The sequence below is a fragment of the Herpailurus yagouaroundi genome, unplaced genomic scaffold, assembly GCF_014898765.1.
Source record: "Herpailurus yagouaroundi ecotype Mexico unplaced genomic scaffold, PumYag 77, whole genome shotgun sequence".
In the NCBI taxonomy this organism is placed as follows: Eukaryota; Metazoa; Chordata; class Mammalia; order Carnivora; family Felidae; genus Herpailurus; species Herpailurus yagouaroundi.
The window spans coordinates 50,587,249-50,599,415 of record NW_024412388.1 but is presented as its reverse complement, the minus strand read 5'-3'; the positions used below and the strand labels follow the sequence as shown (position 1 = coordinate 50,599,415).

The window sequence follows — 12,167 nt, the reverse complement described above, 5'->3', positions numbered from 1 at the left end:
GAGATGCGTTCAAACACCACACAACAGTGATGATTACTGGAAATATGAAGAGGGACTGTTGAGTGAGCAGAGTTGAAAAGAATCCTATTCCATGAAGGGAACGTGAGATTTAAAAAAAAAAAAAATTTTTTTAACGTTTATTCATCTTTGAGAGACAGAGAGAGACAGAGCATGAGTGGGGAAGGGTCAGAGAAAGAGGGAGACACAGAATTCAAAGCAGGCTCCAGGCTCTGAGCCATCAGCACAGAGCCTGATGCGGGGCTCGAACTCACAAACTGCGAGATCATGACCTGAGCCGAAGCCGGAGGCTCAACTGACTGAGCCACCCAGGTGCCCCAGGAATGTGAGCTTCTACATAATATGTAAGCAATCCTACAAAATGAGAGATCAGGAATAAGAAACATGGCAAAACACTGGAGAAAAAAGCAACCCCACAGAATGGACAAGCATGGAGGTTAATGGAAATAGGCAGGGAGTCCTCTAACAACCGGCTGGACATGCACTGGAATTACAAACTGCAGTCCTGCAAAGGAGAATTTCCCAAGTAAAATCTGCAGGGGTGCTCCAGCCTCTTGGAGGATTACCAAGGGATGGGGCCTGGGTGGTCTGCAAGTGGTCTGCCGACATGGGGGGGAAAAAAGGCAAAAAAAAACAAGCAAATAAACAACAACAAAAGCCATGATAAACACAAAAGTGTGGGCTGATTTGCGGCATCTCCCTCACCAAACTGTCAGGTTTACATCGGAGTTTAAGCCCCTATTTCTGGGAGATATGTTACTTTCAAAGTGTCCTCCTGAATGCCAAGTATCTTCCTGAATACACCCCGGAGGACTGAAGGGTTTATTCCTACTGTGGTAGACTGCACACACACAGAGAGGAAGTGTGAGAAGAGTCAGTCCGGTGTCTGAAGTCAGGGGTTCACGTTTTGATCCCTGGTTGGGTACCAACCAGCTCTGTGTCAGCCTCCTGGCTTCTTTTACTGCAAGATGGAAACTGTATGGCATGTGTGGGTTTTACAGCTCAACCACCCTGGGCTTGAAATCACCACTCCCTTTCCTAATCTGGGGGAAATTACTGAACATTTCTGAGCCCACCTTTCTTTATCTATAAATTGGATAAAATAGCACAGAAGAAAAGATCTGAGACTAGAATTAACTCTAGTACATAGTGGGGCTCACTCACTTAAAAAGTATGTGTTGAGAGGCGCCTGGGTGGCTTGGTTGGTTAAGCATCCAACTTCGGCTCAGGTCATGATCTCACGGCCCGTGAGTTCGAGCCCTACGTCGGGCTCTGTGCTGACAGCTCAGAGCCTGGAACCTGTTTCAGATTCTGTGTCTCCCTCTCTCTCTGCCCCTCCCCTGTTCATTCTCTGTCTGTCTCTGTCTCAAAAATAAATAAATGTTAAAAAAAAAATTAAAAAAAAAGTATGTGTTGAGAATCAGCTCTGTGCTAGATAGTGTATTAGACTGTGGGTTATTCATTCTTCTTAGCATTGTTTTTTTTTGTTTTTAGAATAAATTAGGATACGTGAGAAATAATCAGGATCATACAATGCAATGTGGCAACATGAGATAACTGGGAATCAAGAGTTGTACTGTTTTCAACTGTTTTCATGGACCCGGAGTTTCATGGCATGGGCTAATAGTCACTTTCTAGGACCTGACCTTACCTGCGCTCTGCAAGTCCTAACTGCAGGAGTAAGTCACTTTGGCTGGTGAGAAAGTCTGGAATCAGAGCTCTTATGGTTTTTATTTGGGGGGAGGGGATACCTATCCTTCCCTCAGCCTCAGTCTATGTATTTAGAGTGGCCTTAACCCTACCCCCTGGCTCCACAGGTAAGCGTGCAACTCAGGCTATGCCAATAAGAAACCCCTTTATCTTTTAAACACAAGGACTGTTCCAAAAGTGACCCAAGCGAATGACCCAAACCGGGACAATCAGAGCCATAAGCATCCGGGAGTAGAACCTTTCCTAGATCTATTGTGAAAAGGCTGTTCTCTTTCCCTTGGGGTTGTTAAATTGGTGAGAATTAAGCCTGGAGCTGCTCACATCATTAATGCCACAGTCCGAAGAGATTCAGCCTAAGAATGAAGTTCACACAGAAGACAGCAGAGCTGAGGGGAGAGAACAACATACAGATTTCTGAAGGTATCATCTGAGCTTCTGGATCCAGCTCTACCTGAAGCCAAAAACCCCTAGACTTTTTGGTTACAGGCACCACCAGTCCATGATTTTCTTTCAGAGCAGTAGAGGGATGGTTAAGGAAGTTGAATGTGTTTCTCTCACTGACAAGAATATTTCACGTGAAAGAGTCTATATTAACATATCTTCAAAGCCATTCATTACAGGGTATGCAGTAATTCTGCAACTTTTCATGGTGTTCAGGAACTTGGATTTGGGAAGATCTGGAGATATCCCTCAGGGATGCCAAGGTTTTCTGAATTCATATTGCATGCCAATAGAAGGGACCCCCACAAATACTTTACATACCTGTGCTATATTATCGCTTTCTTGAATTCCCCTCTCATTAATCTCATCACACTAATAGTAATCTGTTTCATATCTGTCTGTTTTATTAGACTGCAGGCACAGGACTTGTCTGGTTTGCTCATCAGGGCCTAGCACACTGCTTGGTGGATGGGAAGTGCTCAATAATTATATGCTGAGTTGATTCCTATCAACAACAGACTCTTGCGAACAAAAACGGTGCTTAACTTTAGCAAGAGCCATGCGTGAATGAAGACATGCCAAAGTGAAGTCCCTACCATGGCTGAAGGGCTACCCATCCCGGGAGGGAGCTATTTATTGCCCCACTGGGGAGATTCCCCTATTCTCCCAGTGTGACGGGGCAACCAGGCTGGTGCACTTCCCTGGGACCACATCTCCTGGTCTGGGCACATGAGGCTCCTCCCGGAGAGGACCCATGAGAGCAGGTAGAAGACAACTGGGGAGGAGGGGTGGGGAATGAAGGAAGTAAGGACCCTCTCAAGAGAACCACATTCAAAGTGAGGATAAAAGACATCCCAGAGGTGGTGAACATTTAGTGACATCTTTGTGACAGTACCCAGCACTTTCCATACGTCATTTCACTTCCTCCTCCTCCTCCTCCTCCTCATGCTTTAAAGTTCTGTACAGGTGGGAAAACAAAAGGCAGGCAGAAGACAGGTGACTAGTTCAAGCACACGCGGATCCCAAGTAGCCAGCCAGGATCCGAATTCTATTCTGGCCGACTCTACGGCCCATGCATTTTTCACTGCACTCCGCTGCTCCCACTTGAATTATTTTTTGGAGGTCAACCGGTTTATTTCCTTTCAGCAGTGTTTGTTCTCGGGTCCCTTATTATTGCATTGCAACCTGGCAACTCTGATGTTGCTCACGGGTGTTTTGCACATAAGAAAAAGGAAGCGTTTGATGGGGGGGGAAAGGCAACCGCCATTTAATATGAAGAAATGGCACATGTCAAATGTAAATTTACTGTGGAAATATACATTTTAAAAACCATTCTATACGCGTGATTAAGTACACTAATTTCAACACTACAAAGGGTGCAGCATGAAATAGGTGATCTCTGTGATACTGCAACCACATTAATAGGGCCGTACATTCCCATTTCAAATAGCAGTGCTCACCCCCCTTTGCCTACATGGATGATAAGCTGATACTACATAAACATTGTTAAAGCCACAGTTCCATGCTACAGTGATTCACTTAACTTTAACATGATTTATGGTTCTGTCAATAGGGGAGGTTGAAAACCGTGCACGGAAGCTTCAATGTGAGCTTCATATTTAAAACAGCAATTGTGTGCGTGTGTGCGTGGGTGTGTGTGTGTGACAGAAGAAAACATTCCACATAAAGAGGAGATTCGAGTCCAATATTGACTTTGTTACTCTACTCCGAAAAAAAGGAAAATAAAGGAGTCCAAAACATGGAATCAACGTTACATTAAGCTACACCAAGAAGAAAGAACTGATAGGGATTCAGCTGATTACGTGATTTATAGTTCAAGCGATACCAGGAAGTCTTATCAATGAGAGGATTTCAAAGCAACCTTGCTCAGAACCACTGCCTTCACCATGTGTGCACACGTGGGTCTATGGTGGGGGTGCGGGTGGGGCGAGGTAGAGAGGGAGGAAAAGACAGAGAGAGCGATGGAGACAGGTGGAGGGAAAGGGGCAAACAATCCCAAGGGAGGGCAGCTTCACGATGAGTTTAAATCTAGGCCCACGTGGTTAATCACCCTACTTTTCTCTGGCACTCCACCTGGGGGCCTTTTGCCTCTTTAAGAGATTAAGGAGTCAACTGGTCTTTCTCCTGTAACCTGTCCTCCTTGGGACCACATATTAGCAGGATTCCCCTACAGAAGAGCTCTCTTTAGAAGTTTGCTGCTGGGATGACAAATTAACCCAGCAGGGTGTCCCACACATCTATCTCGGTACAAATTATTAGTGTAATAGAGCTTTTAGTTATGCATTTATCTAGTAATTATTGAATGGCGACACAGAACCAAGCTGAGCAGCCATGGCCTTTTATGAGGTTCGCTCGGTGGGTGGCCTTACAGTTAATTTAGGATAGTTTTCCACTAAGCAGTTCACTTGCAGACAAATTAGCTAAACGGCCTTCTCCTTTAAATATTTTCCATGTCATAGTGAAACTCTTTACAATACAATAAAGGTACAGTTTTAATTACACGCTTCCTGACTTTTGTTTAGTTGTAGTTTTAAAACATTTGCTGGCACTGTTTTTTCCTTCGGCTGGGCAGTAATAGCTGGTTGTAAGTATCTGGCTAATGAATTTAATAATTTCCTGAACTGGGACTTAAAGGGCCTTCGCTAAAAAGCTGCTTTTCCTCCTTACCTTCCAGATCCTTCAAATCCCACCGGCAGTGTTTCCCACTGGGCTGGACACCAGCACTTGAGCTTAACCTTGACCAGTGTTCACAAGCCCTCTTACTTGTCTTTCAGTGCACTTCAGAGGTAGTGTTCTTAGGCCCATGATGCCTCCATTTGAAAATCAATTCTGGCAATTCCTATTGTACAGTGACAATGTAATGTCTTCTCAAATGGCATACTCCACTAATAAATAAACACCTTGCATCTGTTGGCAGATTATTTCAGCACCTTGTTAGCAACAGGTACTTAATTGCTTCTCGTTTCCCTGAGATGATTCAATTGCACTAAACCAGGAGAGGCAAATTAGATTCAGGTCCTTTGAAAGGAGCACCGTTCTACAACTAAGTTAAAAGCTTTCCTAAGAGGCAAAGAAGTTTGCAGACCACTTAGGTACTGGGGGGGGGGGCGGGGAGGGGGCTATGCCAAGGGACAGGTCCCACGGTTATGGTGGTGATAAAGGGGGTATGTCTTCTTGTGGGTCCTTTACTTGAACAAAGAGAAACTGTAACCTTACAGCAGATAATCATTTTGAGCTCAGTATTCCTCTTAATGCTCATCAAGTAGAAGCTCTGCATGAAGACAAAGCAAATATACATTGAGCATTTATTCACTACGCAATGCATCTCCCTAAATGCTACCAAATACATGCTCTTGAATATTCTATTATTATTACACATGGGGGATGGAAAGGACTCCCTGTTATTCCCAAACTTTCTGTGTGCCTTCAATCAAATCCATGCAATCACTCATTTATTCAACAAATATTTGTTGAGTGTCTTCCTTGCGCCAGGCACGAGGCTGAGGGACACAGATAGGAAGAATAAAGTCATAGTTCCTGCTCTAATGGGCCCTGCCATCTAGTGATAAGTGTTGCCTTCATATTTTACCTCTCCTTCCTTCCTCCTCTATTATTGTCTATGGATCTACACTCCTCCAAACTTTCCTGGTGACCTCAGCTTCCTGGAAGGTGATCTGAATTCTCATAATTCTCTGCAGTATGTTTTTCTTGGCCACACTGGGAGATATTGTTAACTGCAGACCCTCAGACATTTCATCACTGAGAGCAGGATCCCTGCTTGAATCATGAGGATCATGGACTTAGAGAGGTTTATAGAGCATATATGCTTCTGCCTACCTCTCCAAACCGAAACTGGCATGACTCTTTGAAAGCCGCACGATAAATCTTTGGTTTATATGGCTATTGTTTTAGCACATCTTATGTATATTTTCGGTACTAGGGCAATTTTTTAAATGTTTATGTTGAGAGGGAGAGAGAGAGCAAGAGAGTGCACAAGTAGGAGAGAAGCAGAGGGCGAGGGGGACAGAGGATACCAAGAGGCTCTGCACTGACAGCAGAGAGCCCGATGTGGGGCTCGAACCCACAAATCGTGAGGTCATGATCTGAGCCGAAGTCAGGCATTTAACCAACTGAGACACTCAGGCACCCCAGGACAATTTTACTTCTAAACTGCCTTCATTGTATATGTTTTTTGACTCCTAAAGAAGTGGGCAGTTTAGTCTCATGCTCACATCGTGTATGTCTTTAATTCCTCAGTACTTAGTTGTATAAAAGCATGACTTGTTTGCTGTTGCTTTGTTTGGTGTGTTTGCAATTAGAAGGTACCCTGCTGGAGAACGGGGGCTAAGTCTTATGCCTCTTTGGACTCTCACAGTGCCAAATGCCACAGAGGTCTCTGTCAGGATGCCCTTGTCCCCGACAACACCTGTGCTTCCCTTGTCACAGTAATACAACTGCTAGCTTTCTTGTCCCGTCATCCACCGAGAGGTCAGCACTCTCCAGCCCGAGTCCAAGCTGCTCGTGTTCACTCTATTCAGCAACTGGTAGAGTCCCTTGTACACACTGTTAAGTGCTTGATAAATATTTGTGGAAAAAAATTAATGGGTCACCAGACAGTAATGGGAGTCTGCAAGTCGATTTTAATACTGAAAAAGTCACACTGTAGAGCTAGTCAGGGAATACGGTAGAGTGAAACAGGGCCAGACGCTTGAGAGGGCTACTTGTAAATGTTTCTCCAGATGAGGACAATGTCTGAAGTATCTCTTTTACGTCTATGCTGCAAGATGGCACAGTTGAAGAGGATTTCGTGCAGTCCTCAAGTTTTCATAGGAATTAGCACATCTTCAGGCATGAGCTGAAGAGGTATGCCTGAGTGACTCAGCTTACCTCAAGTGCTCAAGTTGAGATACCCTAAGACACCTCTAATGAAATCAGATATGGTCTCTAGATTTTGAACTTCTTCAACTTGACCACTGCTTTTTTTAATTTTTATTTTTATTTTTATTTTTTTTTTCAACGTTTATTTATTTTTGGGACAGAGAGAGACAGAGCATGAACAGGGGAGGGGCAGAGAGAGAGAGGGAGACACAGAATCGGAAACAGGCTCCAGGCTCTGAGCCATCAGCCCAGAGCCCGACGCGGGGCTCGAACTCACGGACCGCGAGATCGTGACCTGGCTGAAGTCGGAGGCTTAACCGACTGCGCCACCCAGGCGCCCCACCACTGCTTTTTTTTAAACAGTAAATGTATGCTTGGCAAAAAAAAAAAAAAAAAAAAAAAAAAAAAATCTAATAAAGTTGCTTGTTGCTGTTAAAACAACAAAAAAAAGTCACACTGACCTCAAAAATTGTTTTTTGAAGTGATTTACATCTAACAGAAATCCTACATTACCAGTAGCAAGGATTTGTGGGCTAATAAAAAAAGGTCACATGATATGTTTATGGCTGTTATTAAAAAACTCAGTGTGATAACATGGGTTATGTCATGCTTATCAAAAGATCTAAATGGCTATGTTATGTCTTACTAATAAAAAATGTGAAAACAAATTAATTGTTTAAATAAATGCAGTTTATTTCTCCCACTGGGTAGAAAAAGGCAGCACCTACAGATATAGTGGTAAAGGCACTGAGTTGGAGACTTGATTTCTATTCTTGGCTGAGATCTCTCTCATCTGCAAGAGTAATGTGGAATAGTTACTAACTGCTAACCAGCAGAGTTAGCTACTTATAAAGCCCCCTTTTATACAGAGTGGCAATATGTTCAGCTTAAAAAATATATATATATATATTTCCCAGCCTCCCTTGCAGCTAGAGGTGATCTTGTGGAATACATAGTTCTGGCCATGAGGTCACAGCATGAGGATGGACACAACTGACTACAGCAAGGCTAAAAGAAGAAATCTCAGTCCTTGGACTCAAACGGTCCTGAGTCACATACTTGTTTTTATATGAGAAAAAACATGACCTGTTTGGTGAGATTTTCTGTTACTTGCAGTCAAACGCATTCTTAGCTGATACAGGAAATGAATCAGACCAGATTTCCAGGGCACTCTTCTGAAAGTCTGTGGTTCTAGGGGAAGCTCCGTAAGTGCTTACTCGCTAATTACTTTCAACCTCTGCCTTGAGATGTGGACAGTGCCTGCCCCTCCCCATTTCTAAATTCCCTAGAGCACAGGGCTGTTTTACTTAGTGTAAAGCATTCAATTAAATGAAATACTTAAATTAAGTATCGTTCATTAGCTTGTTTTTGAAAATAGCAAAGATTTTAGGCAGACACCTAAAGACAAACTTTCAAGGAACTCTAAAATATTACTGCTCCAAATTTAAAGGACAAATTTACAACTGTTTAAAAAGCAAAGGGAAGACTTGTTTAAAAAGCAAAGGTTTTTTTTCGATTATCATAAATCAAACTGTCGTGATTAAATACTTTGTTATGGCTGAAATTTTGAGTGCTGGCAAAAGAAAGTTTTTGAAAGCCTAATCATTCAGCTTAAAGTACACAATAATTGTAATAATATACAATGACATGTAGATGCTTTTATGGAAACTTGATGTCTTCTCCACTCCCCAGGGTATTCCAAAATGCTTTAACCCCTTTACCTAATTTTAACTACATAGGTGGCCAAGTATTCTTCCCATGATACAGATGGCCAAACTGAGACCACAAGGTTAAATGATTTATCAAAGCCACAAAGAAAGCCAATATTAGAGAGGGGATTTGTTTAAAAAAACAAACACACACATATTTCTACCTTCATGATGTACATAGGGAAGTGATTAGACTAGCATAAAATACGAAAAACCATAGTTTCCATGTCAAAGTTTTACTCATATAATCTTATAAAGGTTTTCTTCCCCATCGTGGACATTCCTTATATACATATTTTTAATTTTTTTAAACATTTATTTATTATTGATAGAGAGACACAGAGCATGAGCAGGGGAGGGACTGAGAGATGGGGAGACACAGAATCTGAAGCAGGCTCCAGGCTCTGAGCTGTTAGCACAGAGCCCGACGCGGGGCTCGAACTAACAAACCTCGAGATCATGACCTGAGATGAAGTCGGATGCTTAACCGACGGAGCCACCCAGGCGCCCCTGTGGACATTCCTTATAAAGAAGCCCTGCATAAACTATTAGCCATTTATCACCCTTAGTTCTTGTGAAGCAATGGGATCTTGTCAGTGTGGGGGAGGGGATGATGTCTTTTGTGTACATTTATGTGCAATCTGATACTTTTTATTTATTCAACCAATATTTGAGCATAATATCCATTGCATGAGACACAATGAAGGCAATAAAAAGTGTAAGTTATAGATCCTCCCTTTCAAAGGTTTCATTCTATGAGAACGACAAGGCATGTACATTAGTAACAAAGCAAGGCACCAGTGGAGGAAATCTGTAGACATGAAAGGCTATGGGACTTCACAGAGCGTGAGGGGATGGCAGCCTGTGTGGAGCTAAGGGTTTTCATGTAAAAATTGTACTTGCACCGGTCTTGGGATGGGCAAAATGTTGATAGGTGAAAGCAAGAGGGACGACACGAAAATTTTCAAAGCCTGGGTGAAAATGGGTGATTGAACTGTTTGTATGACTTGAGTACACGCTCTATTTCCAGGTACTGGGCAAACAACTGCAAACACATGATTTCATTTGCTCCTGAGACAACATGATTCTCTTGAGGCAGAGATTACGATCTCCAATTTATAGAGGAGGAACCTATGACTCAGAGAAGTAAAGCACTGTACCAGGTTGACACGGTTGGTAAAAGTGGTGGAGACAGGATTCAGACACTGGTCCGTTTGACCCCCACGCCTTTATGCTTACCCACTATACAATGCTGCCTCCCTCAAGACCCTATTTTTCTGCACTTGCTTTGAACTTTCAAAGAGAGGTTTCCTTTGTAACAACTGGCCACCAAATTTCCAAATGTGGCTTATATCTGTAGTCAAAAATAGGGCCACTGTTTTTTAAGCACGGTGACCTTGCTTTGCTGTTGCTCTGTTAAAAATATCACCTCTAGCCTGAGCACTGAGATATGTCACACAGTTATTGTTTATGAACTGGGGTTTGTCTAGTCAAGGTATTTTAAGACATTTTTAAAGAAGGCAGCAGAATCCTTGCAATCTGAGTCCTACCCAGAAGTGAATACACCATGTGATTCTGAGCAAGGGTGCAGTAAACAACCCCACCCCCTTCCCCCATCCCTGTGCTCTAGGACCCTTTCTCTTCCTCCAGGCCCTTTGAAGTTCTACTGTCTGTCTGGATTCTCTATAATGATTTACTGATTTGGGTTATGGCAACTCTTTACAATAAAAGGAACATGTGAGGTTGAAGTCTCCTTTATGTACACGTCACATTTATTCCACGCTGGCTCGTTCGGTCAGACTCTCTCTTTCAGTTTGGCCTCATCTTCCTAAAATATCAACTTTTAATCCTGTGATCCCATTCCAAGCATTAGCTTTCCAACTGGTTCAGAGAAGAATTAAGGACAATATGGCACCTGCAGCAAATATGTCTCAGACAGCCAGATGCTCAATGCCAACCCTAAAAAATATCTTAGCCCCAAAATGTCTCGTGTTACCCCATCTCCACTCAGATTCTTGCCACAACAACACCACTAAAGAGTTCCATCTACGTTATTCCAATTCCCTTTACCAGACCACTAAGGGGGGGCAGGGTGCAATAAGAATGGGTACCTGAGTAGATTTTCCAGAAAGGAGAACCGAGGATACTGGGAACCATCTTGAATTCTGGTGAAAACAAAGAATCTTTGGTATTTCATAATTCTTAAACTAGGTGTCTCTTTTCCTCATAAACACTGTTCACGCTATGAATATAAGATCAAAGCTCATTGTTCTGAAGGCTAGGGAGGTCCACTCTGGTTCAACCCAGCATGGGCTGTTTCAGCAAATATGTTTAAGTATGTAGCATGAAGAAGCTCCCAATCTTGGCACTCACAGGTAAACAGTAGAATTGTTTTAATAATTGTAGAACTACAGCTTTAAGGCAAGACACATAGAAGGCACTCAATATTTACTGGATAAATGGTAATATATGCACATCGCTTTATGCTCCTCAAAGAGTCTCTACAAATACTGTCTTATTGTGTTTCTACATAAGCATAGGCGGCTGGGAGGAAAAGTTCTTTCAACAATAGTATTGGCCCATTTTACTGGTGAGGACATTAAAAAATCCACAACATAAGTGGAAAGGCAAAGAGGCACCTTACCCAGCTATCCTGATTGCTGCCATATTATTCTTCCCAATCCTTATTACTTTGCTACACCATGAATCTTTCCTCTGCTTGGAATGCCTTCCATTCACATAAGCAACTTTTTAAGATTTGACTTCAGTGCTATCTATATTTTGAAATCTCTTTATTAGGTAAAAAGCGGTAATAGCACGTTCCACATTATCTTCTGAATGCTTATTTCCTTGTATCTCTCTCTGCCCTAGACTGTATGCTTTATGAGGACAGGAACCACTGAACTCCCATGACAGGCACTCAGGGAACTGTTGTTGAATGAATGAATGAAACTCCATAGTCCCCTCCTCTGAGTTCCTGCAGAAATTTCTACTTTTAACATTCATTTAGCATTTAGAATGACCATAAAAAAGATAAGAAACATCACATGCCTTATCTCCATGAGACCAAAAATCTTCTGACTAAAAGGACTTCATATCTTTTACTTTCCACCACAGTTGAGATGCTTAATGACTATGAGGATAATATCATAATACTACCCGCATTTAAACAGACTCATTTTGGGACTGTATAATCCAACTCAGATGCAAGGTTTTCAAGTCAGAAAAAAATACGTATGTTGCCTTTCTAATTATAACACACACACACACACACACACACACACACGCATGCACATCACACAATTGAAAATAATAAGAAATCTTGAGAAAATTCTATCAAGATCACATGTTTAAAGATGGAGCATGTACGTTTTCATAATTGTAAATATA

At 42.3% G+C, this 12,167-nt stretch overlaps 1 protein-coding gene across 6 annotated transcripts in view; it reads right to left on the bottom strand.

Moving 5' to 3' along the window:
• The window catches only part of NFIA (nuclear factor I A), a 579,301-nt gene that overhangs the window by 68,279 nt on the left and 498,855 nt on the right, over positions 1 to 12,167 (bottom strand). For 4 of the 6 annotated variants that reach the window (XM_040470427.1, XM_040470426.1, XM_040470428.1 and 1 more), the window contains exon 8: positions 10,889 to 10,942. The exons of the other annotated variants lie outside the window; for them this stretch is intronic. In XM_040470427.1, the coding sequence (XP_040326361.1) occupies positions 10,889 to 10,942 (54 nt within the window). The remainder of the gene's footprint in view (positions 1 to 10,888; positions 10,943 to 12,167) is intronic. 6 annotated transcript variants of the gene reach the window in all.